At 38.5% G+C, this 26966-nt stretch overlaps 2 protein-coding genes and 1 long non-coding RNA gene across 7 annotated transcripts in view; 2 read left to right on the forward strand and 1 right to left on the reverse strand.

Moving 5' to 3' along the window:
* The window catches only part of LOC149740896 (kinesin-like protein KIF13A), a 32512-nt gene extending 12400 nt beyond the window's left edge, over positions 1-20112 (forward strand). For both annotated transcript variants that reach the window (XM_089873453.1, XM_089873454.1), the window contains exons 8-36: positions 265-376; positions 799-887; positions 1299-1422; positions 2487-2597; positions 2863-2997; positions 3924-4063; positions 4449-4624; positions 5329-5400; positions 5817-5941; positions 6437-6579; positions 6751-6913; positions 7814-7954; positions 8302-8445; positions 9438-9745; positions 10142-10279; positions 10589-10837; positions 11334-11466; positions 12121-12248; positions 12585-12703; positions 13417-13543; positions 14024-14079; positions 14442-14560; positions 15116-15223; positions 15913-16032; positions 16400-16510; positions 16755-17003; positions 17584-17625; positions 18513-18758; positions 19575-20112. In XM_089873453.1, coding sequence (XP_089729579.1) covers positions 265-376; positions 799-887; positions 1299-1422; positions 2487-2597; positions 2863-2997; positions 3924-4063; positions 4449-4624; positions 5329-5400; positions 5817-5941; positions 6437-6579; positions 6751-6913; positions 7814-7954; positions 8302-8445; positions 9438-9745; positions 10142-10279; positions 10589-10837; positions 11334-11466; positions 12121-12248; positions 12585-12703; positions 13417-13543; positions 14024-14079; positions 14442-14560; positions 15116-15223; positions 15913-16032; positions 16400-16510; positions 16755-17003; positions 17584-17625; positions 18513-18758; positions 19575-19664 — 4018 coding nt within the window. In that variant the 3' untranslated portion in view covers positions 19665-20112. The remainder of the gene's footprint in view (positions 1-264; positions 377-798; positions 888-1298; positions 1423-2486; positions 2598-2862; positions 2998-3923; positions 4064-4448; positions 4625-5328; positions 5401-5816; positions 5942-6436; positions 6580-6750; positions 6914-7813; positions 7955-8301; positions 8446-9437; positions 9746-10141; positions 10280-10588; positions 10838-11333; positions 11467-12120; positions 12249-12584; positions 12704-13416; positions 13544-14023; positions 14080-14441; positions 14561-15115; positions 15224-15912; positions 16033-16399; positions 16511-16754; positions 17004-17583; positions 17626-18512; positions 18759-19574) is intronic.
* Positions 20113-20153: 41 nt separating this feature from the next.
* LOC149740897 (uncharacterized) lies at positions 20154-25771 on the forward strand. 4 transcript variants are annotated; one of them, XM_089873471.1, is made up of 11 exons: positions 20154-20257; positions 20498-20675; positions 21072-21240; positions 21453-21634; positions 22272-22401; positions 22625-22713; positions 23149-23277; positions 23667-23787; positions 24074-24237; positions 24872-24979; positions 25215-25771. In XM_089873471.1, the coding sequence occupies exons 1-11, from the start codon at positions 20199-20201 to the stop codon at positions 25326-25328; spliced, it is 1443 nt and encodes a 480-aa protein (XP_089729597.1). In that variant the 5' UTR covers positions 20154-20198; the 3' UTR covers positions 25329-25771. The 4 variants fall into 4 exon arrangements, with proteins under 4 accessions (XP_089729597.1, XP_089729599.1, XP_089729598.1 ...); XM_089873473.1 differs by having other exon boundaries at positions 21456-21634; XM_089873472.1 differs by having other exon boundaries at positions 20201-20439.
* A 346-nt stretch (positions 25772-26117) lies between these two features.
* Positions 26118-26807, reverse strand: LOC149740898 (uncharacterized). The gene is made up of 3 exons (XR_016384508.1): positions 26643-26807; positions 26377-26536; positions 26118-26258 (listed from the first exon to the last, which is right to left on the reverse strand). It is a non-coding gene; the product is annotated as an uncharacterized LOC149740898 (long non-coding RNA).
* Between the last annotated feature and the right edge of the window lie 159 nt (positions 26808-26966).

A 26966-nucleotide genomic window follows, 5' to 3' on the forward strand; every position in this document is an offset into this window, starting at 1 on the left:
AATGAAGTGCAGAAAATTCCAAAGTAGTCCTGTCCACCCTGCCACCCCAGGTTTGGTGCCTATGGTGCCTTTCTGAAAATTTTGCAAGGTTTACAGCTCCTGGATTTTCCAATTAAATAAGAAATTGATCAATAAATATTCTGAAACAATGTTTACACCTACTTAGTGTGCTACCCATTAGTGATGCAAGTGCCTAACCACTGAGCCACAGCCACAGCACCAGACAACAACAATCTAGTAAAACAACCATGCATACTTCCTTAGGTCTCTTACAACACTGGGGTTAGTAATAAGTGCATTGGCCGACCAAGCAGCAGGGAAAGCTAAGAATAAGTTTGTTCCTTATCGGGATTCTACTTTAACCTGGATATTAAAGGTAAGGGGTTGTAGTTTCTATTTTATGTATGGGTGAGGTCTTTGGACAGGGATTTAGGAAATAGCTGGCTACTAACCCGAAACTGTATATGTTTGTTCTATATGGATGAGGTCCTACATTGAGGCATGCCATGGGACCCAAGATTTAGGTATAGTTGGCCCATTACCCAAACATTGTATATGCTTATTCTTATACTCTATATGGGTTAGGTCCTACAACGAGGCATGCCATGGGACCTGGGGTTTAGGCCACAGTTGACCCTTACCTTGAACCCTAAAAAAGGGTTCCTAAAATTTAATTTTAAGTTTGTTTATTACTCAATAGTACTTGATTAAATGGAAATGGGCTTTCAAATGTTACTTGATCTTCCAAAGTTACAAATTTCACTCTATGGGTCTAAAACTTGTGTTTTTCCCTTACAGGATAACTTGGGAGGAAACAGTCGTACCACGATGGTGGCAACTTTAAGCCCATCTGCTGATAATTATGAAGAGACTTTATCAACATTAAGGTAAGGATGTGATTTAGGGTGTTCGGTGTTTTAAAAATCAAGCTTTGATGCTTATTTTTGATTGTATAATTGAATATATAATCTGCTTGGCGAACTTATCTTTTCATTCCCGTGGCTCAGTGGTTAGCCACTTACATAACTGAACACTTGATGTGTTTCAAGGTGGTATGTGTTTCATAAATAAGGTTAGACATTCAATACATAATGAAATATATACATACCAGTTCTACTTTGGTCTGCTATCCAATGAGACATCATCACTTAATGTGAAACACACTATGTTTTTCATACCAGATCGCTAAAAGATTTTTTACATTATTCCTGGTGGCAGAAGTAACAACATTTCTATGCTGCATAATATTTCTATGTTGTATAATATTTCTATGTTGTATAATATTTCTATGTTACTAGATATGCAGATCGAGCGAAGCGAATCGTGAACAAAGCTGTTGTTAACGAAGACCCGAACGCTCGCATCATTCGTGAGTTGAGGGAAGAAGTGGAGAAGTTGCAAGGACAACTTAAGCAATCAGAGGTAAAGTAGTGTGTGTGTGTATTCTATATGAGTAGGTCCTATAACATGGACAAAGGATCTGGGATTTAGACCAGAGTTGGTTCATTACCCCAACATTGTATATGCACATTCTATTCTATATGGGTGAGGGCCTACAGTAAGGCATGCCATGGGACCTGGGATTTAGTCCAGTGTTGGTTCATTACCCCAACATTGTATATGCACATTCTATTCTATATGGGTGAGGGCCTACAGTAAGGCATGCCATGGGATCTGGGATTTAGACCAGAGTTGGTTCATTATACCCAACATTGTATATGCACATTCTATTCTATATGGGTGAGGTCCTACAGTGAGGCATGCCATGGGATCTGGGATTTAGACCAGAGTTGGTTCATTACCCCAACATTGTATATGCACATTTTATTCTATATGGGTGGGGGCCTACAGTAAGGCATGCCATGGGACCTGGGATTTAGTCCAGTGTTGGTTCATTACCCCAACATTGTATATGTACATTCTATTCTATATGGGTGAGGGCCTACAGTAAGGCATGCCATGGGATCTGGGATTTAGACCAGAGTTGGTTCATTACCCCAACATTGTATATGCACATTCTATTCTATATGGGTGAGGGCCTACAGTAAGGCATGCCATGGGCCCTGGGATTTAGGCCAGAGTTGGCCCATTACCCCAACATTGTATATGCACATTCTATTCTATATGGGTGAGGGCCTACAGTAAGGCATGCCATGGGACCTGGGATTTAGGCCAGATTTGGCTTATTACCAAACATTGTATTCTATATGGGTGAAGACACACAGTGTATCCTGCTATAGGGCATAAGATTTAGGCGAGAGTTGGCTCCATTACCTTGACACCCAGTCTGCTACAATCCATTACGACCATTAGTGGCCGCTAAGTGTCTTATCCAAGGTCCGTACGCTTACCAGTATCGAGCATTGAACCCGGTATCCTTTGGTTTTAATGCGAGTGCCTTACCATTGAGCTATGATGCATTTTATGATAAAACAATTATTTCCATTATCTGGATTGTTTTATGACATCACTATACACCATTATAGAGCATGCGAGCTCCAGACTTGAAAGAGAAATTGGAGGAAAGCGAGAAATTGATCAAAGAAATCTCGTTGACATGGGAAGAAAAGTTGAGGAAAACGGAACAAGTACATAAGGTGGGTGGGGGTCTGGTTTCAATTTCTAGTAAAATATATGTATAATATATGATATCTATGTCACAATATCCATAAACAGAATTTGAGGTGACATTGTTAAATTACAGTTATACTCGTAGGTCGTAGTTGTCAAACATAGGAACCTCAATGAATAATGTGGTGAATGCAATATACTTTGGCTCTGCTTGTTTGTATAGACATCTAAAAGTAAAACTTTACACCCATGATATTTATGACATCATAATACTCACTATTACATCACCAGCAACGACAAGAGACCCTCGAAAAGATGGGGATTTCCCTCGAAACATCGGGGATCAAAGTCGAAAAGACGAAATGTTTCCTCGTGAATCTTAACGCAGATCCATCGTTAAATGAATTGCTTGTGTATTATTTAAAGGTAGGTGTAGTTATAAAAAGGTATAATAATATAATAATGGTAATCTTCATTTACTGTAATGTAGTATAATATATGTTTGTAATGTAGTATAAAGATTCTATTGGAATAAGAGACTGACGATGCCATTTAGGCGAAATATGTATCTCTATTAATAACTAGTGGTTGGACTTGATTTTTGTTGGTTACGTTTTGGTAGCACCAGATCATTACTCCATGTAATGTAGTATAATGTGTATGTCCATTGAATCAATTTCGAGTGTATTATGTATATGGAAGGGAGTGTACCAAGTTATACACACATGTGGTAGTGGTAATCTATATTTATTGTAATGTAATATATATATAATCCATACGTATTGCAGTATAATGTATTAGTTTATTGAATGAAATGCTTGTGTATTTTTTAAAGATGGGTATGTTGTTACAAGTGTGATAATGGTAATTGTAATCTATATGCAATGTAATGTGTAGGTCTATTGAATAAATTGCTTGTGTAGTACTTACATGTATGTTGTGGAGTATTGTGGTATAATAAGTGTGATAATGGTAATCTATATGTAATGTAAAGTAGGGCAGTATGTAGCTCCAAACATTTTTATTAAATAGCATCACATCCACTGGCTAAGTCGGAACATAAAGGGGTTTCAAAAGTAAAAAAAAACAATAATTATGCTTAAACTAAGAACTAGTCATTGCAACTGCATTTTTAATCCAATAAAACAAAAAATGTTTTTATTAAGTTTGGTTTTGGAACTAGCTGCGTTACTAATTAAGGTGGCTGTACACAGTATCCGGCATGCGAATTTGCTTGCGAGGTTGTATGCAAACCCATTACCGAGTTCCGCATGCGGCAGCGAAATCAGGACAAAACGGATGAATTTCGGATACTGTGTACAGCCACCTTTACATGATAATTCCACCAACAGCCCCGCACAGTGGTGGGACATGCGGAAACGAGCGACATCCAGCTTAGTGGGTTGGGTATCTCACAGCAACACGCGGAGATGTATGTGGAGGAAGAAGGAGGGAAGTCTTGCGTCAGTGTTGAGCCATTAGAAGGCGCCAGGTGAGCTTATATGAAAATATTTTTAAAAGGACGTCTAAAAAAATGTTGTTTTTTTACATTTAAAAGAAAAAAAATTGTGTCAGTGTTAAGCCATTAGAGGGCGCCAGGTGGGATTATAAGAAAATATTTTCCATTTAAAAAAAATTCTCTTAAAATATAACAAAAAATATTATTTTAGTTTTATATAAGTGCTAACGCCCACAATTAAGTTATTATGAAAATAACTAAAACAAATTTTGAAAAAACTTTTTTTTTCGTTAAAAAAATCAGCAGATGTTGTTGCAATAAAACTGGTTTTGCCATTAAATGTTAATTTTAACTTTTAAAGTGATATTTTTATTGACTTTTTTATTTTATGGAGACTTTTAAAATGTTTTTTCTATAGAACTTGCGTTAATGGTCGAGTGATTTCATCTCGTTGCAATCTTCGGCATGGAGATCGTATATTATGGGGGAATAACCATTTCTTCAGGATCAATGTTCCAAGGGTGAAAAGGGAAATACCCAATCTAACCCCTATTAAGGGTGAAACAGAAAACGGGGAGGAAGGAAAAGAAAAGGGTAAGATTTTGTTACCTCTAATTTGACCCATCTTACCCCACATTTGTCCCATCTTACTCCACATTTGTCCCATCTTACCCCACATTTGTTCTATCTTACCCCACAGTTGACCCATCTTACCCCATATTGTACCCATAAGTGTGAATTTTAAAACAGGGGTAATATCATATTTTTGCTGTTAGGTGTCTATACAAACAAGCAGAGCCAAAGTATATTGCATTCACCACATTAATCAATGAGGTTCCGTGTGTTTGATAACTATGAGTGTAACTGTATTTTAACAATGTCACCCCAGATTTTACCCTGCTGTTAGGTGTCTATACAAACAAGCAGAGCCAAAGTATATTGCATTCACTAGGTGTCTATTAAAGTACATTCACTAGGTAGGTGGCTATACAAACAAGCAGAGCTAAAGTACATTGCACTAATTAATCAATGAGGTTCCCTAAGTTTGACAACTATAAGCATAATCCTCACATATCCCCCCTCTTACTGTACCTACCATCTTAACATACAGTATCATTGCATTCAGTGGCGCAGCTAGGGGAGGGTTAGGGGGTCGCGACCATCCCCTCCCATCTTATAAACCCCCCAAAAAATTTTTAAAAAAATATTTTTTTGATTTTTTTTAAATTATAACCCCCCTTATTTTTTTCTGGCTGTGCCACTTATTGCATCCCACTTGACCACATTCTACCCCACAGGTCCCTCCCTCAATGAATCTCGAGTAAGTTATGAGTTTGCACAACAAGAAGTTTTGCTTAACCAAGTTGAAGGTATGTAACATACAAAGCACTTGTAATAGTAACTCACATTATTGAAGGTATTGTGCAGTTACTGTGTTGCTCTTTTTTTTATAAAATTTAGAATTGTTCGTTTTCTATCGTTGTAGTTTTACTCGCACAATTGTAAAATTTTGACTATTGTGGTGTAAATGAGTTTCATGGTACATTGCTAAAGTATATTTCTAAAACATTTTTTTCCTCTCGTTTTAGGTTTATAAACATAATGCATTTTCTCTCTATTAGGTGACATATAATATTTTATTTCTATGATGTAATTTAAGTTTTCTATGTTGTGTTATATATATTTTATTTTTATAATATGATATACTATTTCCATGTTGTGATATACTATTTCTATAATATAATATACTGTTTCTATAATGTGATATACTATTTCTATGTTCCAGCCCCGATCCAAGAAACCATCTTAAGTTTAGAGCGAGAGTTCCAACTTCTTCAAGATGAAAACGGAATGCCACGAAGTCCTTCTATGGAAAAACTTGAAGATTCTGAACGAAAGAAATACGAATTGGTGGGTTGTGGGGGTTTCTATCTATTTGGGTGAAGTCGTATAAAGTTTGTATGCCAAACTCTTGGTGTTTTGAAGCTTCTTATGATTCTTGAGATTTTCAGAGACACCGTGCCCTTGCTGATTTATTAATCCAATAGATTTGTTTTAACATTATATATTTTCTATTCCATTAGGGTGAGGTCCCACAGTGAGGTACATCATGGGGACCTGGGGTTTAGGCCAGAGTTGGCCCATTACCCCAACATTATAAATGCACACTGTATATTTATGCCAGAAGTGTTCCTTTATCCCAACATTGTGTTCAGAGACAATGTAAATAGTAATTTAGTGGTTCATCTCGTATACAAAAACTTGAGCATTTTCTTCAATATACATGTTGTATTAATATAAAGTAAACAACACATAACAACAAACCATACATCAAAACCAAGTCCTGCAACCTTTTTTTGTTTATCTAAATAACAAAACCAACAATACCTAACTTGCTTTTATCAGGAAATCAATTCTCTTCGGCGCCAACTACTGATGGTTTCTCCGAGCGCAAGCGCAGATTCGCTCGACCGGAACCAACCCCCAAGTAACCCTTCAGGGGATTCCCCAACGGGGTACCAAAAATACCGAAACTGGAAGTTAGAAAGGTGAAGTTTCTTAACTTTCTATATTATTAACTTTAAAGTATGGCTTCTAGTTATTGTTTGGTCTTTGTTATCCTATTTAAATGGATAAATATAATTTATGTTGTATCACAATAATGTAATGTTACATCACAAAGGCAACAGACATCATCATAATAACCACTGTTCCATCAGAGAAACAGAGTTCCGTCGGAGTATTTGCCAACTACGTGAACATTTAGTTCGAGCACAAGCTCTTACAAGGGAAGCAAACGATCTTGCGAGGGAGATGAAACGAGATACCGAGTTTACTGTCACTATGAGGATACCAACGCATAACCTTACTCCTAATAGAAAGGTGAGACAATAATGTGTAAATGACAATGTATTATGTCTATGTTAGCTTATAATTGTGTTGTAATTATGATAGGAAACCTTTTATCTTATGTTTATCTTATGTTATGTGTTTGGTGTGTGGCTGGTAAATGGAGTAACAAAGGGAAGTTATAGCCGCTTAAAACCAGGACCCTTTCTAAATATTACAATCAACAAGGCTAGATTTGTTTCATTTAATAATCCCTTCTTCCCCTGCAGTTTTAAAGGTTTGGTGCCAATGTTAAGGAGACTGGATTTAATGTTTTGTTACTTATAGAATTTTTTTTTGGTGTGGTTGGTGGGGTTACGTTACTGAGGGCACATGGGTGAGGTCCCACAGCATGATACGCTATGGGACCTGGGATTTAGGCCAGAGTTGGCCCCCCAACATTGTATATGCACATTCTATTCTACATGGGTGAGGTCCTACAGTGAGGCATGCCATGGGACCTGGGATTTAGACCAGAGTTGGCCCCCCAACATTGTATATGCACATTCTATTCTACATGGGTGAGGTCCCACAGCATGATACGCCATGGGACCTGGGATTTAGACCAGAGTTGGCCCCCCAACATTGTATATGCACATTCTATTCTACATGGGTGAGGTCCTACAGTGAGGCATGCCATGGGACCTGGGATTTAGACCAGAGTTGGCCCATTACCCCAACAATGTATATGCACATTCTATTCTATATGGGTGAGGTCCTACAGTAAGGCACACAATGGGACCTGAGATTTAGACCAGAGTTGGCCCCCCAACATTGTATATGCACATTCTATTCTATATGGGTGAGGTCCTACAGTGAGGCACACAATGGGACCTGAGATTTAGGTCAGAGTTGGCTGCATTTATCACCACTAATACATTCCACTAACTGCAGCAAGGCAATCTACTCTGCGAACCAGCCGTGCAGGTGATCAGACAAGGCAAGGACTGCCAAGTTTGGTCCGTAGAAAAACTAGGGAACAAAATAATTGACATGCGAGAAATGTACCAAGCACATCTTGTGGAAGAAGACTTTGTGAGTGTTTGTTAATATTTTGTGTGCATATACTGCTAAAATATAGTATGTGCCGAAGTATATATGTTTTGTGTCTTGGATTTATTATTCTAAGGTTTAAACAACTTTAGGTGTTTCTTACAAAAGTGTAGCAGTTTGGGCATGTACAATTACATACAGCGTTGTTTATTATTTAAAATTTGAAAAATTTAGTTTACAAATGATCTCAATTCCGAATGACATTGTATGGTTAATATATTAATACAACTCCAAACTGAATTAAAATTTTATTTCATTTATTAAAATCACGATTATAATTATTTAACAATTCGTAAAATCCTATTATGACATCACATCAACCTCAACAGAACAAATCGTTCACCCACGACGATCCATTCAACGAAACGGAACGTAGCCAACTCCTAGTTGGGGTGGCCAATGTTTTCCTCACGTGTCTACTACAGGGGAACCCACTACGTTACCCCGTTCCTATTATTAATCAGCATGGACAGGTGGGTGGCGCGGTAGATATTAAATGACGATGTATTATGACATGCAAAATCCACTATTGTAGTGACTGACTAAAAAAAGCTGGCAACATTAGGTCCAGCAGATTAAAACATCGGGCAACACTGTAAGAGTGTAATAGCCCATACACACACACACACTCGTACGCACACACACACACTCGTACATATATAGTGATGTTGTATTTGAGTGCTGTGTGGGTAAACTGTGAATGATATACGTCTATGTTTATATAACGTTACAGGTGACTACTGTGTGGCAACTGTGAACGGCAATATATGTCTTTTATTTGACATATTTTATATCCCATTTTATATACAGTAGGATGGGGGAAGATGGGACACTTTTTAGCTCTATTTTTTCGTCCCATTTAATAGTAAACAAAGAACATTCAAAGAAATATAAAACTATGTCCTCATGACTCTCATAGACCGTTGTTAATCATTTAAAACACGATCAGAATATCTGGATATTATGCGCTAAAAGTGTCCCGTCTTCCCCCACCCCACTATATATGATCGTTGTGTGGTAATGCGTAAGCGATAATGTATTATGTCTATGTTAGCTTGTATGTAATAATTGTGTTGTAATTATGAATGGAAATATATGTTTATTTTATGCTATATGTAAATAGGTGTGTGGTGACGTTTGATGTTGATTGCCTTTAGTTCAGGACAATTTAAGTACCAATTTAGACATTAGTGATTATGGAGCAATGTTAGTTTTTTGCTCAAACATACATACATATATTGAAATGGAGTATTAAACCCTGCTATTTTTCATAAGTAATCAAGGATACATGCCCATTTAGAGAGTATTAAACCTGTTTCTTTCAGCTATAACGCATGGTATGTATACCAAATATTATATTTATATTGCTCCAGGCCCAAAAACTTCATAACATCGATCACCTGTTAGCAGGGGAGCTCTTTTTATTCTAAAATGAAAGTCTCTAATAGTTATATATCACATTCAGGTTGCAGGCAAGCTCCTTGTCGACATCCAGCGCGTCGAAGGTTTCATCCCCGATCGTATGTTGTTCGGGGGTGACGACTCCGATTCAAAATCATCTTCCGACTCTAAAAAACTTGACGGGGTAATTTCGAACTCCAGCTCCAGCAGCGGGGTGGGTTCGAGTTTGAGTACGGACCCCCCTGTGGATGGGGTGAAGGGGGAACTCCCTAGAGTGACACTAAATGATTCGGTTAATTCACGCTTGTCATCTTTATCGTCACCGGTTGAAAATAAAGAGAAAAAGAAATTGTCGCCGCAGATAACTTGCAGGTTTGTTGTCTCTATGTTTTGTGTATCCGTATTGTTACTGTACATACTAGGGTGTTATAAATTAGGTTTTTTACTGCTGTATTCTTGGGTTTGTATTGAAACGCTCGAATAGCGAATGAAAACTAAGGCGAGCACACACGTATATATAGGGCACTAAATTGCGACATAGAAATTAATAATGAATCTTGCTGATTGCGGCACATTGCGCAGATCACGTGGCTACGGCATGCAAGTGCGCCTTTGTCGGGGGCGTGCTGGAGGCGTATCCACAACACTTACATAGATTAAAAACTATATAACTAAATATGACGCCATTTTGTTTGTATAAACTGGCCACAAAAACCATGTTTTATGAATCTATATTATGTTAATATAAATCAACCCCCTCCACCACAGAGTTACAATCATTGAAGCTCAAGGTCTCTCTCCCACCCTCTCCCCCTTTGTAGAATGTCAATATACATTCTTGGATTGCCCTGAGGTCACTCTGGTTCCTCCTGATCTAAGTCCTGATAAAGTTTCACCAAAACGAAGGTATTTTAAAACTAATATTAAGAAAACAATTAGTTTATGAACCATTTATTTGTTTAAGGAAAATCAAAAGGTTTTAGTATTTGTAAATTGTATAAAATATGATATCTTTGGCCGGCGCCGTGACAACCCACCCGGTGGTCACTAATGGCTTGAATAAATTGTTGGCCATACAGAATAACAATCTCGTACAATTAATGTATGTTATCTATGTCAAAATTGTCAGCAACGTATAATATCTATGTCCTAATATATGATATTTATGTCCCAATATATGATATCTATGCTCCTATAAATGATATCTATGTCAAGGTCTACGTTAAACATCCGATTCAACCACACGATGGAGTTCACATGCAACATCACCGAGGAGCTCGTGGACCGTCTTACCTCATCGTCCTCGCTCGCTGTCGAGGTGTGGGGCCATCGGGATCGTTACCATAACAACCTCGCACGAACCCCATCCTCCCCGGGGTCATGGGGTCGCGTGGGAAGGGTCAGGGGGTCACGGAACCGGGGGTCGAGCTTGTTGTCGGATAAAAGTAAATCGCTCAAAGAAAGGTGGGTGTGATGTCATAGTGATGTCGTTGTTTCTTTGAGTGTGGTGTGAATGAAACTTATTTATCCTTGAGCACCCTAAAAGGTTTTGTAAAACAATCAAAAAAAAGTGTGTTGTTGTGTGAATAAATGAATTTCTCTGATCATTAGTTTAAGATGAACAAGCCACTACCACTGATTTGGTTGAACTACCACTGATTTGGTTGCTACTGATTGAACTTAACATACATTATGATCAACAACGTCAGTCCTTATAACACGGGTGTTCTGTTTCATACACCTTGTGCCCGCTTACAAGTTACCACGTATGTAACTCATTTATGTTTGCATGGTGGGGCAACAACAGTCGTTATAACATGGGTGTTCTCTTCCATACACCTCGACTGTTGGGGTAATGGGCAAATCCTGCCCTAAATCGCTAGCGTGTCACGCTGCGGGAACCAACCCTCCCCTACATATAATAGAACCTACGACTGACAATTAAATCCTAACCCCCCAGATGGAGTGAGGTTTTGAAACGGCTACGAGTTGACGTTACAATCCAGGAGCTTGGTGACCATGGTGATTACGAAGCTGTTGATATCCTTCCTAAACCTGAGGTTGCGTGCGTCGGAACTTTCCAACTTAAACAGGTTTGTATGCAAGTATATGCTGTTGTAACCAGATGTATTTTGATTTGAAGAGATTTTCTGGCAATTTTTTGGGTATTTCTTTAAAGATCATAAAAAACAAATGACAGAATATCTTTTTATCTTAAACAGGTTTGTAGTGGTGGGCGACTCTTTCGTATGGGTGTATGTGGCTTGCTTCATGGTCACTTTGTGTTCTGTGTAAAAACTTCTTGATATAAGTATAAACAAGATTGTATGATCATAATATCTTGGGCGCCAAACCTGGGGTGGCAGGGTAGGCCTACCCTGGAATTTTCTGCATTACATTAATCAGTAAACATTACAACCAATTAAGTATTTGTTTCATAAGAGTGTTCGTCCAACTATCCCTGCCTTCCCCGAGGTTATATAAGTTTCTGTTTATTATAAAGTTTGACATTGTCACAATATCAATATTGAAATTACAACCAATAAGTTAGACTATTTCAAAGAAATTGTCATCGAACTATCCCTTCATTTTTTGGGGGGTAATGGGCCAAACCTGGCCTAAATCCCAGGATCTCAAGGACCTCATCTATACAGAATAAAATATATCTTTATTTATAAAGTTTGATATTGACACAATCTTAACGATGACATCACAATACATCCAATGACATCACAATACATCCACAGGGCCAATCACGTAGAATCCAAACATCGGTCACCCCTGTTGACGACACTGGAACCCTCCCCTTAATCTGTGGTAGTGTGGCTGCAGTATACGCTGGGAGTATAACTTGCAGGGCTACTAATAGAGACAGGTAGTGTATATGCTATGTGTATGTTATATATGGTGTTAGCGCGCTTGTATATATCTATATGCAGGCATACTGTGTATATGTGTATTTTGTGTTCGTGTCTGTATATATGCATATACCTACTGGATATAAGCTTACCATTTTTAAACTAGTAAAGAAATTACCCATGTTTTTACCTGTTCTTTGGAACACAAAATGACTAATTTACCTTTCACCTGACTATGGGTGGGTCTACTTGTGTTCTCTATGGTTTTATAGAATAGTTGTGGATATTTCCAAGGTATGAACCACACACTTGCAATGCTTATACCCCACACCTTAACACTACATACCCCACAGAGGACTCGACAGCTACCAGGACCGAGATTTAACCTCGTTACGTAACGAGTGGCTAAAAGTTTCCGAAAGAAGGAAGCAACATCTGGATAAACAAATCAAGAATTTAACGAGTAAAGAAAGTAGGTTGTCTGTTCTATAACAATGTTAATTGTCTATAACAAACTACCTAAAGGGGGCTAAAACATATGTTATCATTGCTGTTTTAAAAATTGGGGCGACAATTCACTTCAAACACTACTAATGTTACTTTTAAAGGTGGCTGTACACAGTTTCGTCCGTTTTGTCTGTTACCGGAATTCGTCCGTTTTGTCTGTTTTGTCCAGATTTCGCTGCCGCATGCGGAATTCAAAATTGGGTTTGCATACGACTTCGCATGTCTGATACTGTGTACAGCCACCTTTACAGTATCGAGCATTAAACGCGGTATGCTTTGGTTACAATGCAGACACTGGTTGTGCAATGTGTTATGTTAGTTGAGTGAAATACTTAAGTGTGATCTAGTATGTAGCAGTGTCTTACCTAACACAAACATCTATCTCTACCGAGCATTGAACCTCGTTTCTTTGGGTTACAATGTAGGCACCTAACCACTCAGCCAATTAAACCCGTATAACAAAACTTTTGCTTTGACAATTACAGTATATTTTTTAAATCTGAGCAATCACCTCTTTGCCATATAAATAACACTAACTTACGTACTTAACTATTTAATTACATTATTTTATTTTTATCTTTCAAATATAATACCGAATATCAGATTATTAAAACAACTGAAAAAGGAAATTTTTAAATAATGACGTAACAATCACTTTAACGATATTTATCGTTGCAGATAAAACGGAGTTGGAACGAGAAAGAGAAAACAATTTATTTGATCAATGGGTGACGTTAACGGAAGAAAGGAACGCGATACTAGCCCCGACCCCAAGTTCGGGGGTTCCCGGGGCCCCAGCTGCATGGTGGGTGATGGGGTTTGGTTTGGGGGGTTTGGTTGGTGTTATATTGGGGTTTGGTGGTTAGATGGGGTTGGAGGTAAAAAAGGGGTTTCTTTTTTTTGGGTGAAAAAAAGGGGTCTGGGTAAAAATTTCAAGACAGTTGTAGTTGTATGTGTCCTTTGCCAAACACTTAGACATAAAAAACAATCACCAACAAAGTTACAAACTGGTAACTTGCACGAGGCGTATGAAACAGAACACCCTTGTTATAACAGCTGTTTTTTTCCCGACTGTTGTTTTTTCATGCATAGATAAATAAGTAACATACATGGTAACTTGTAATCTGGCACAAGATGTATGGAACACAACAATCTAATGTGCAATTCTTGTTTATTTTTGAAATAATGAATTGTTTAGTGATTTGCCAATATACAGTGTTGCTTACATTCCCTTAAACTTACATTTTTACAAAATAGTTAATAATATTAACATTCCACCACGCAGGGTTCCACCACCATCTGTGGAGATGCACGTTCCTGTTATTTTCCTGGATCTCGACTGTAAGTATTTCTTGTGTATGTGAATAGGTCTAATTAATGAGCTAACTTTATCTTGTATTCTTGTATTTCACCATATTTTACCCGCTAACCTTGTTCCAATTAATGCTAACTTTATTCTTGAACATTCTATTCCCATCCTGGTGTATGTGTGGACACACAAACAAAAAAATAACATTGACACTTTTGGTTCTCTGGTATAAAAATGTTAATTTGTTTCAAGTTTTACCTTCACGTTAAAGCAGAGTAAAAAAAATATTATTAAAAATTATTTTACCTTTTATGGTTATAAATACAGAATACATTTCATACATAACTTATTCTCATGGCTACAATAAACCCCCTAACCCCTAATTTCACCCCAGCTGACCCAGTAGACTGCGAAGACATCATCCGTGCCCCAGCTGGTCTGGACAGCGAGTTACCGCAGGAAATACCGGGAACGTTCGTACAACTTCCCTTCGTGAGGGCTCCACAGTCCGATGTAGGTGGTTTTACTTATTATATGTTTAATGTGATCTGTTCAAATATTTAGATTAACTACAAAATATATATATATGATGTCCAGCCATGCTAAACAAACTCTCAAGAAATTTATACCTGTCTGACTGTCGGTTGAGTAACATTGACGTAATCCTTGCATACATTTTGAAAACTACCTGACGCTAACAACTTATTATATGTTTAATGTGATCTGTTCAAATATTTAGAATAAATACAAAATATATTTATATTAAGTGCTTTATACAATAACTCTCGATCTCATTATTATTCTCTATAAAAGAGAATTTGTACATTTTCTGAAGAAAAATGCACAAAATACTCATATTTTCTTCTGTAAGGATGATGTCAAGGGCATGCGTTGTAACATGAAATTTATTCGAGAGTTGATATTTCCCAATATAATAATATAATGGGTAACGTCTGTTGCCTCTTGTTTTGATACCACAGCTACCCCTACCCTAGAAAGCCCATACAGCTGTAATGCATTATCCTCATAATCATATATGACATTATAATACTTATTATTACATCTCAGTACCGTGGCCACGTATCAGCGATCACATCATGGGATTCATCCATGCACGACTCGATATTCCTTAATAGAGTGACACCTAGTGGTGAACGAGTCTACATCATTGTTAAAGTAAGATTTCTGTGTTTGTTCGTGTTGACTTCTGTTTTACGTAATTCTGTTATTTTGATTGGTCAGTGTGTTTGTTACAACATCACATACAGGTTGACTTTATCAGGCGCACAAGCTTTTCTATTTCTATTTTATTTTTTGTGGGTAAGGTCCTTGTCAAGGAACTGGGATTTAGGCCAGACTTAGCCCATTACCCCAGCACCCGGGGAGTCTATTTTTAAGTCGCTTATGCGACCGGTGGTCCATTTCAGGCTCCATAGACAACACAGTCCCCAACTCTATCCGTGACACGCACCAACTTTTACCAAAACAACTGATTTACGCTATGCTGTCAGATATAATGTTACTTCTGCTACCAGGCATAGTATATATAATATATTAGTGGCTCATCAGGTATAAAAACGTAGTGTATTTCCAACGTTCCGTCTGCCGGCGAGGCTTCATCAGTAAATGAAACGCAACTGTAACAAGGAAGCGAAAAGCTAATATTTTATACCATATTGCCAGGTTTGGCTGTGTTGAATTATGGCAGAAATGAATTGAACACTATACTGATAGTTTAACAAAAAGGGGGCGCAAGTTTTGTTGGGGTTTTATTTGGGGGGTGGGGGGGCTTAAAAGAGTTTAAGGACCCCTGGTTTAGCATATTGTTTAATTATGATTGCATCATAATCAATATTATGACTCAGGTTCATTTACGGCTGAGTCATCCCGTTGAAATGGACCTCGTTCTAAGGAAGCGGCTCTGTGTCGCCATCTACCGACAGAAAGGTTTCACGGCTTCGATTATGCGGAAAATGCAAGGCAGGGTAAGATGGCACATTTGTGGGATGTTGTGGTTGGACAGTGAGCATGAGGTGTATGAATATACCATGTTTTAATGCCGGGAAGGCAGGGGTAGTTACTAGTTCCTATAAGGGGGTGTAATGTTTACTGATTAAATTCACAGGTTTTGCAGGGTAGGGAAGTCCACCGTCGGATTTTTATATGAGTAATTTCTGATATGAATATACCATATATAAGTCTTACCATTACTACAAGAAGACACCCATGTTTGTATGTATACACCATGTGTGTCTCTTGCCCACTGTCAATTAATAATATTACCATATGTGTCTTACCATGTAAATACACCATGTATACCACACCAAAACTAACAGCCACTTATATAAGCAGCCGCTCCTTACATCTGGTGTGGTATACGAGATAGCATCCAACATCCCACCTCCCACATCTGATGGGGAAGACCACGATACAATGGCTGTAATTGCTGCAAGTGGCGCAAAGGTGAGTTCCCAGGGTGGGCCTTGAACCCGGTACTTTGATACGGTAACGTGGGGAAGATGGGACAGGTTTTTAAACATTCCAAAAATTATAAAACCATATCTCCAGGACTCCCGTTGTTAATTGTTCAAAACACGATCAGGATATTTGGATATTATGTGCTAAATGTGTCCCATATTTCCCACCCTACTACATTCCGTATAAATAATAAACACTCTGTTTACCCCAACAACCCCATCTTACCCAGCTTGCCCCCGAAGAAGTTGAAATGGAATCGAACTCGGACGAAGACGATGGAAACGACTTTGAGAAATACGTGATGCGAGCGACACGCTCCGTGGATAATATTCTCTCGCTCGATCGGATTCGACAAGAAGTTGCCATCCGCGAAACAATGGACTCTTCGTTGCCCCCTAGTGGGAGTAACGCAGATGTGGTTTCAATTATTTCGAAGCGAAATCGCTCGAAAGCTACTTCAGTATATTCAAGTCACGTGGTAAGTGGTGTGGGGGTGTACAACATGCTTGAATGTGCTTTATTAAAGACGTAACACTTATCAATGAATGAATCAATGTAACTTTATGCCTGCGTGGTGGGGTAAAAATAGTCGTTATAACACTGGTGTTCTGTTTCAAACACCCTGTGCCTGCTTACGAGTTACCACGTATTTAACTTATTTATACTCACATGGCGGGGCAATAATAGTCGTTATAACATGAGTGTTCTGTTTCATACACCTTGTGCCAGCTTACAAGTTACTACGAATGTAACTTTAATAGGCAATTATTTTTTGGGAAAGTAATGCACCCGGAGTCTTCTTTACATTCTAGATTTCAAAGTGTGCCTTTCGCCCCATATTTCATATAAAACAGAAAATTTATCTTTATTAACTTAAAGTTACATTACTAAGACTTGGTACCTAATACAACTAGTGTTGAATATTTTATTCAAACAATATATTTTCACAGACTGCTACCATAGACAATGTAATAATGACTTTTTGATTTCTCTGGCATAAAAATAATGATAATAAAAATTTTATTCGTACTATTTTACATAAATTATTTTTTCCGCAGACTAGTGTCCGGAAATCCCCTGATGTAGGAAAAGATATGAAGGTAGGCGACCTGAGGTAACCCCAACTAACCCCGTGTCGCATGATGCTTGACCTCTAGTAACCTGGAAGGTCGTAACCTCAAGTAACCCCTTGGCGAAGAGAGTGACCTACAATAACCTTGCATGAATATTTGCACACAATGTTTCTGACCTTTGGTAACCCTGCATGGTGACCTCTAGTAACCCCCACACAGCAATTGAACACAAGTGAATATAGTGCAATCTAATTTCCTGAAAGGAATCATATGTTATAAGCATAGGCGCCAAACCTGGGGTGGCAGGGTGGGCAGACTTACCCTAGAATTTTTGCACTGCATTAATCAGTAAACTTTACAAGTTAAAACCAAAGTTAGATTTGTTTCACATGTTTGTGTGTCTTTCTGCACTGAATTAATCGGTAAACATTGGAATCACATTTGTTTTTAAAGGAATGCACGTCTGACTACCCCTGCCTCCCGTGTGTTTTAAAAAGTTTGTTGCCTATGATGTAATAATGGGGTTTATGACGTGTTTGCATCAACAATCACTATGTTGATGCTCCTATGCATATTCAGTGTTGCCTTTCGATTTTATTCTTTCCATTTACAATGATGCGCGTTAGAAAATTATTTTTAAGCGTTGTAAAAATCAAATTTTACTTTTTATGGAAATATTGTTTCATGCCAAACTGTCGAGCTGTTTTCGCACTAATGAAGCTTAATTAATCAAATGTTTAATTAGTTAGTTAATTAATTAATTGGCTGCTTGTTCTTCCACTTTGCTTTCAAAATAAATTTCATCAAATGTTGAACGAAAAAAATGCTTTTTATAAAATTTCTATTGAAGCTTATTTTTTCATTTTTAGTTGAAAAATTATTTTATAAGATTTTTGTGCTGTAACATCTTACAGCTAGGTGTTGCTCATGAGTGGTTGCGAAAGATTAGCGACACCTTGCGGTCGAATATTCGCGAACAACATATGACGTCAGCACCTGGTTTGTTACGTCATTCATTCAGTTCTGGTGACGTCACAGAATGTCAATCAGAAATCGTCGCTGTAACGAAATCGCGACGAAAGCTTTCCTCGAGTTCAGAGTTCAAATCGCTAGAGCGAACTTCGGGTGTGACGCATCCACTGACGTCAACACCGAAAAAAGTAAAGGCAATTATTTGTAACTTAATTCTAATGTAACATACAACCATTAGGTTTAATATGTTATATAGGCTATGTGCAATGGCGCAGCCGGATAAAAATAAGGGGGGGGGGTATCAAAAAGTTCTTAAAAATATTTTTAAAAATAATTTTTTAATTAATTTTTTTTTTCGGTTTAAAAGGGAGGGGTCGCGACACCCTAACCCCCCCTGGCTGCGCCACTGGCTATATGTATGTACTACAACGAGGTACGCCATGGCCGCTGAGATTTAGACCAGAGTTGGCCCATTACCCCAACATTGTATATGCACATTCTATTCTATATGGGTATGGTCATACAGTGAGGCATGCCATGGGACCTGGAATTTAGACCAGAGTTGGTCCATTACCTCAACATTGTATATGCACATTCTATTCTATATGGGTATGGTCATACAGTGAGGCATGCCATGGCCGATGATAAACCAAAGTTGGCCCATTACCCCAACTGCCAGGGTTGCTACAACCTATTAGTGACTACTGGGTTAGAGCAATTACCACTAAGTGTCTTGCCCAAGGTCACAAACCCGGTATCCTCCTGTTACGATGCTGAAGTCGGTTAGAGAACCGAGGCTTCCTATAAGCGTTTCTGTGTCCTTGGGAAACACACTTAACGAAAACTGCTCCAACTCAGTGGTCACTTATGGGTTGTCCAAATTGTCAGCCATACAAAAAAATCAATCACCCACTAAGTGCATACGTGGTAGCGCATAACCCAACACGAGGTGTATATAAAAACTTAATTAAAACAAATAAATAATTTGAATAATCTTTTAACAGGCTGATGATGTAAGGCCAATGACTCCAACCATACACGTGACAAAACCAGTGGACCACGACGACGCGTTACTAAGCAACAATCAGTGTTAATTAATTAATCAGCGCTTCAATGAATGAATGTAACTTATTTAACCTCGCTTGGCGGGGCAACGGTGGTCGTTTACACGGGTGTTCTGTTTCATACACCTCGTGCCCGCTTACAAATTACCATATATAGTACTGCGGATAAGATGGGACACCTTTAGCACATAATATCTGAATATTCTGATCGTGTTTTAAACAATTAACAGCGGTCCATGGGAGTCGTGAGAATACGGCTTTATAATTCTTTGAATGTTCTTTGTTTACTACTAAATGGGACGAGAAAATAGAGTGAAATGGTGTCCCATTTTATCCCACCCTACTATATCTAAGGTTTTTGTTTCGCAAACTACGAGTTCGAAGCAAACGCGCTAACCACTTTGCCACGGCGCCCGGCGCCCGGCGCTTTACCAATTATAATACTTGCGTTGCAAAATAAATTCGATTCCGCTTACAACGCCAGCTGAAAAAGCGCTGCTTTGATACTGTTACGTAACAATAGAGCGCGCGCGGGTAATAATAGGTATTGTTGTGAATTGTCGAATGTTTTCCATTGTTTGCTGGTTGTGCTGGTGGAAGGTGGTTTATGAATCACAGTACAGGTTTGTTACGTCACAGTATAGTTTGTTACGTCACAATTTAATCAGCTTGAACTTGATAGAAGTTTATATTTGTGCTGGTAGACAATATCTTTGTTTGTTTATTTTACTGATTATAACATTGTTAAGATGAGCTTGAAGAGTAGCAGACCTACATCCGCTCGTGGGCGCGCGAGATTCGGCAGGTATTTAAAGTAACAAGGTTCAAATACGGGGTTTTCCCCTTTATTTTATTAATTTAAGGCCAAATGACGTCACCGTACCAAAAAACATCGGGGAAGCACCGGAGGAGAGAATGAAAATCGTCAATTTTTTTTCAACGGAGATTCCTGAAGAATCGGAAGACGAAGGGAGATCCCCTTCACCGGGAATGAAGAAGGCAACACGAAAGCCCAAAACACGAAAACCAAGAAAAATAGCGGTAGGAGTTTCTACAGTTGGTCAAATGGAGCTTATTTATCCTCGCATGGCGGGGTATCAACAGTCGTTATAACACGGGTGTTCTGTTTCATACACCTCAGGCCTGCTTACGAGTTACCACGTATATGTTTGCACCGTAACTGAAAGATACCGGGTTCCATGCTTAATACTGAGATGCGTATGTGTTTGGCCAAGACACTTAGTGGTAATGGCTTCATCCCATCAGTGGTAACTATTTGTCTAAATTGTCAGCCATAAAAACCATCACCCACAAAGTAACATACGTGGTATCTCGTAAACAAGCATAACGTATATAAAACAGAACACCCGTTAACGAAAAAAGACAGCCATCCCGCCACGCAAGAATAATTAAGCTATTGATTCATCCATTCAACAGCCGCCCCTCCCCCCACGCCAACCAACCACGCCCACCATCACTAAACATCGACCAATTGTCTCGGTCAAAGTTCAACCTGATTATTTCACCCCGAGATCGCGGACACCGAAGCAGGACCGATTGCCGAAGAAAAGAATTGTTGCTAAAAATGAGGATTGTGACGTAACAGGTGATTTGATTGTAATTACGAATATACAGCGACAAATAGATATAATTGTGTGGGGCAAGATGGATTTCGTTAGCCACATAAGATCCCATATTTCCTAATGTTTAGTTTAATACAAAAGTAATTGTAAATTACTTAAAGTCCCGACATACATTTTTGAAAACAATTCGATTCAATGAATAATTTTTTTCTTTCGATTTTTATGGAATGACCAGCAGATGACGTAGGGGACCGTTACAAAGAATACGACCTTGACTCTTGGGTTCCACCTAGCGACCCACCAGTTTTACCGATGAGTTTGATATCCGAACAACATCAAGAAAACATTAATATACCGTGGTACCCACCAGAGGAACGGTTTAGGTTTGGGGAGATTTATGAGGACAATATCATGCATGTAAGTACAAGGGTGTAGAGTGGGCAAGTGAATAAGTATGGTGTGCTAGCCGTCTACATTAAGTTTTAGTATAGTAGGGTGGAGGAGATGGGACATCTTTTAAATCTAGTTTCTTTTCTCATTTGGTAGTAAACAAAAAAAAACATTCAAATAATTATAAAACGTATCCTCGCGACTCCCATAGACCATTGTTAATTGTTTAAAACACGATCAGGATATTTGGATATTATGTACTAAAGGTGTCTCTTTTTACCCCACAGTACTATACATAACAACATTTTTGAAGAGATGAATCCAGTATTATGCATGTAAGAACAAGGTTGTAGAGTGGGTAAATGAAATGTGGTAACTCGTATGCATTCAGTTTAAGGTTTGTGACTAATTTGTTGAAAAGTAACAACCCACAAAGTTTTAGACGTGGTAACTTTTAAAGGGGCTCGAGGTGTATGAAACAGAACATCCGTGTTATGACGAATGTTGTTGCCCCGCCGTGTGAGGATAAATAAGTTACATTATTTCATACATCTTATGCGAGTTACCACGTATTTAACTTCGTGGGTGTTTTTTACTTTCTCAACAACTCACGAGTTACCCCATATAAGTTAATAACTAATAAATGACATCACAAAACCCATAGTTGATCCACAAATACCTTGAAGTCGACACTTATCATCGCGTGGTTTATGTTGGACCGGAGAAGGGATCTCTAGCGCCGTTAGTGGAAGATCATTTCTGTCTCACCAAACCCATTTTATCCGTTTTCCCTGGTAAGTTCACATCGTACGTGATTAATGAATGCAACTTATTTATCCTCACATGACGGGCCACCGACAGTCGTTATAACACGGTTGTTCTGTTTCATACACCTCGTGCCCACTTACGAGTTACCATTTATGTAACATTATGGGTGGTAGCAGCACTAAGCCTCGAATCCTCCAATATGCTTCTCAACATTAAACGACTTTGTCAATATGACTTTATTTCCCCCAGGTAAAGTCGATTACCGCGACATTGAGGAAAACCATCGTCTACTCGCGTTTAAAATATCGCACGTGGGCGCTGAAGAGTTCTTCGCACAGGTAAAAATGGGAATCAATAGCAAAACTACAGCCGTTATAACATTCTAAAAATAAAAAATAAAAAAGCATTGGTTAAAAGGTTTTGGCTGCTAAAGCGTATAAGAAGCAACACACAGTGGGTTGCAAATATTTAGTTAAATCAGCTTAACTGTTTATTATCATATCGAGGTTTTAACTAACTTGATTTTCGCTATCGTATTCAGAAAGCTAAATAAAAAACTACCCTATGTTTTGTAAAGGGCAGAATAGTCCGTTTAGACATATTCATAAAGTAGGGTGTTGTAAGATGGAACAGCGTTAGCAACTTAAATCCTATTTTGATCCATATTTGGAAGTCGTGAGAATGCGGTTTTATAATTCTGTAAATACTTTTTTCCACCAAATAGGACAAGAAAAAAAAATTAAAATCATTTTACCCTAATACTATAATTCCAGGCCACCAAAGACCACGCCTACGACCACGCCCCCTTTGACCGCGTCATAATACATGACTCAGCACAACACTTCACTGACCCCCAGTTGACCTTTACCCACGTCATGAAAGTTCTTCATAAATACGGCAAGGTACGTCATGTATTACGTAATGTTGGGTATATGTGTGTATAGTACTGTGGGGTAAGATGGATACCGTTACCATATAACATTCCGTATTTCCCAAACATGTTTTTAACAAAGCTCTTTTAGAGTCATAATGGTTATAAATGTGAAAATATTCTTTGCTTAATACCTCATGGGACAATAAAAGAGAATGAAAACATGGACCATCTTACCCCTATTATCATTTTAACCCATTTTCCGTCACAGATATTAATCATGCACCGTTTTCTATAATGGGTAAAATTGTAACTTAGTTATACTCGCGTTACGGGGAAACGACAGACCGTATAACATTGGTTATAACACGGGCGAAGCCTCTACCAACAAACTATTGTTTAACCCATTCTCCATCACAGATTCTAATCATCCATCGTCCAGGTAGTTTAAATACATTGCCTTACTTTCAACAAGCGAAGGAGAGAATATGCGACGGGGAAGTCCCTTATATGAGATTCATATCTGCGCTGCAAAAAATCGGTTTAAAATTTTTATACTGTTGGGTTATGAACGAATAAATGTAACTTATTTATCCTTGGCTTACGTGGTGAGACAATGATCGCCGTCTCGTGACCGCTTACCAGCTACCACGTATATGTAACTCTGTGGGTGATGTTTTATTTTTATTTTTTTAACTCGCAAGGAAGCACGAGGTGTATGAAACAGAACATCTGTGTTATAACGACTGTCGTTGCCGCGCCGCGTAAGGGTAAATATGTTAAATTCACATACACACACAATTTACCATCATACATTTATGACGTAGGTGCTGACGTAGAATGGGACATTGTTCACGTGCCAATCTTAATGGACACGGCGAAATGGTTGTCAATGTTAAAAGACAAACACCCGCCACAAATGGAGATAATGAGTCATTATGAGATCACATGCGGGATTCGGGAGTTGTCGGAAGGCCCGTTTAAGTATTTGGTGAGATTCTGGTTATAGATTGGTTATAGTAGGGTGGGGTAAGAAGAGACATTCAGCACATAATATTCAAATATTCTGATCGTGTTTTAAACAATTAACAACGGTCTATGGAAGTCGCGAGGATACAGTTTTATAATTCTTTAAATGTTCTTTGTTTACTAGCAAATGGGATGAGAAAATAGAACGAAAAAGTGTCCCGAACAGTTCGTCGCCATGGCTTTGTGACACAGTAGTCATAGCCAGTAATTAGTGCGTTTATAGTTGTTGACCAGAGGGTAAGGGTTCGAGGCTTGAGATTGGTATTATTGTGGCAGAATGTGTCCTTGCAGAAGACAATTAACAGCAAACGCCGGTGATCTTGGTTTGACGAAACGACAGTTCTCTAGTTTTTTGTTAAAATCACGTCCTACTTCTAAACGTCTGACACTAAATAGCGATGGCGGAAACTACTCACAAAATTGATTTTTCTATATTTGACTGTTTACCGTTGTTTCACTACATTCATGCCCAAGTTAAATACACATTGTGTAAAATTTGTTTTTACCCGCCCTTTTCCGGCTTTAACTAAGAACAATTGTTTGACAAAACGAATCTAATGACCACTGACGTGCCCAATAAGATGCTTGTTTTGCAGCAAGGCAACAAGATGGAGTTAGAAGATCGGCTGATGTTCATTACGGCTTCTCATCCTACAATGGATTGTTCATATCCAGCTGTGCAAAGGGTGGGAGGGGCGAGTAAGGTTCGTATTTAGAGTATAGTATAGGCTCTAATCGGCTTTTTAACGAAGTCTATAAGTATGGAACACTCCTGTTATAACGACTGTCGTTGCCCCGCCAGAATGCAAGGTTATATAAGTTACATACGTGGTAACTCGTAAGCTGGCACGAGGTGTATGAAATGGAACACTCGTGTTATAACGACTGTCGTCGAGTTACCGCGTCTATTACTTTACTTTAGAACATCTTTACCAACAGGTTCCGTACTCCGGGCTTGGCGATGTGAAATACCGTCTTCCGCTTACAGAAGAAATCCAACAATTCCTTCCCAAGTCTAAAACTTCCCAATATAAAATGAAGAGCATATTTTAGTAGTTTGAAGTTTTGTTGGTGTGTATGTTGCGAGGTGGTATAGTAGGGTGGGGAAAGACGGGACACGTTCGGCACATAACATCCAAATATCTTGATCGTGTTTTAAACAATTAACAACGGTCTATGGGAGTCGTGAGGATGCGTTTTATAATTCTTTGTATGTTCTTTGTTAACTACCAAATGAGACCAGAAAATAGAATAAAAAGGTGTCCCATCTTCCCCCATCCTAATATACGTTTACACCAAAGTAAAAAGTTAAATAGGTGATGAAATTTGTTCTCAAACATTGGTCAGTAGACGCCATCTTTGCTCCCAAATTTGCTGACGGTAACTGCGTTTACATTAATGTTTTGAATGCTTATATGTTCTTTGTTTGAAATTACTTCATATACATTGGCGCTTTTGATAAGCAAACATATATTTTAATATACCAGCCACCTCGTTTATGACTAATCAAACCGCTCAGTTACGCTTTGGTTAGGGGTTAATGCGACTTGATTGGTAAAGTGCTTGGACGCGCGCCTTATAGAAATACGTTGTCACCGAAACGTAACGGAGCGATTTGATCGTTAAAAATGAAGGACAGGCTGCGCATAAGTTTGTATTTTAAAAATACGAGCACGGGGTTTTAGGAGTACGATTGTAACGGCAATGGGACATTGATTAAATTACTCGAGTCGTATAACCAAACGGTGCAAGGTTCGAATCTCGTTATTACCCTTGTTGCGGTCGTGGAATTCCTCAGGCAATTAAACGTAACTTCAACGCAGTCATCAGTAATCAAACATGTTTAACTTGTGTTGGTTTATTGAAACAAGCAGATTACGTTTTACACGTCGGGTGAACTAGTAATAACAGTAGGCACCAACTGTCCACCACTTTATTGAAGAAAGCGATCGACTGCTTCCTGCATGTCTGCCAATTCATCGGCTGTAAACAGAAACACCTAAGTTATATATGACCAGCAAGTTGTATAATAAAAAGATACGTACTTCGTCTAAGTGGCGTTGTCAGTCTTTTATTCAAATAGAAATCGAACTTAATTTACCTTTTGGTGCTTGATTCCAATTCCATCTACGGCGGTTATTCACCGTGGGTGCTCGACGGCGGGAATGATGTGGTGCCCACCGCGGGTCGGTGGTGGCTTCGATTTCGGTGAGGACGAGGAGTCCGATGACGAGCAAGAGGAGAAGCGCTGACTTATTCATCTGCAGAAACAAATATTGGTCGCAATACAAACGTAAGATAGGATAACCATTACAAAGAAGTATTCACATTACAAAAGTAAAACCTTGACACAAACCAACCACGCACATCGTTGCTTTCTGTACAATGAACCAACTTGGTCTAAGTGCGCGTATGTTAAACGTTTTATAATTTCCGAACAATCCGCTTAGAATATGTCTATCGATTTTTCCATCACGTTTTCTCAATTTTCTTATCGCAATCGTTTTCAGTCTAGACTCCAGCCAAAGGGAACGTGATGAATGCATTATATTATACTTCATTGTTTTGTAACATTGAATGAATGAATGAGTGAATGAATGAATTAATAATTGAATGAATGAATGAATGAATGAATAAATGAATACCCTTCTATAATATCTCTTTGGGCAAGACACTTAATCGCAGTTGTTT

Source organism: Ciona robusta, chromosome 2, assembly GCF_009617815.1.
Source record: "Ciona robusta chromosome 2, ASM961781v2".
Classification (NCBI taxonomy): Eukaryota; Metazoa; Chordata; class Ascidiacea; order Phlebobranchia; family Cionidae; genus Ciona; species Ciona robusta.

What these genes read in the sequence shown, in the direction of transcription:
- LOC149740897 (XM_089873471.1), top strand. Translation starts at nt 20,199, where the DNA reads ATGTTTTCCATTGTTTGCTGGTTGTGCTGGTGGAAGGTGGTTTATGAA. An exon ending in ATGAGGACAATATCATGCAT is followed by an intron (nt 21,635 to 22,271) that starts GTAAGTACAAGG and finishes CAAAACCCATAG; the next exon opens with TTGATCCACAAATACCTTGA. An exon ending in CTGAAGAGTTCTTCGCACAG is followed by an intron (nt 22,714 to 23,148) that starts GTAAAAATGGGA and finishes CTATAATTCCAG; the next exon opens with GCCACCAAAGACCACGCCTA.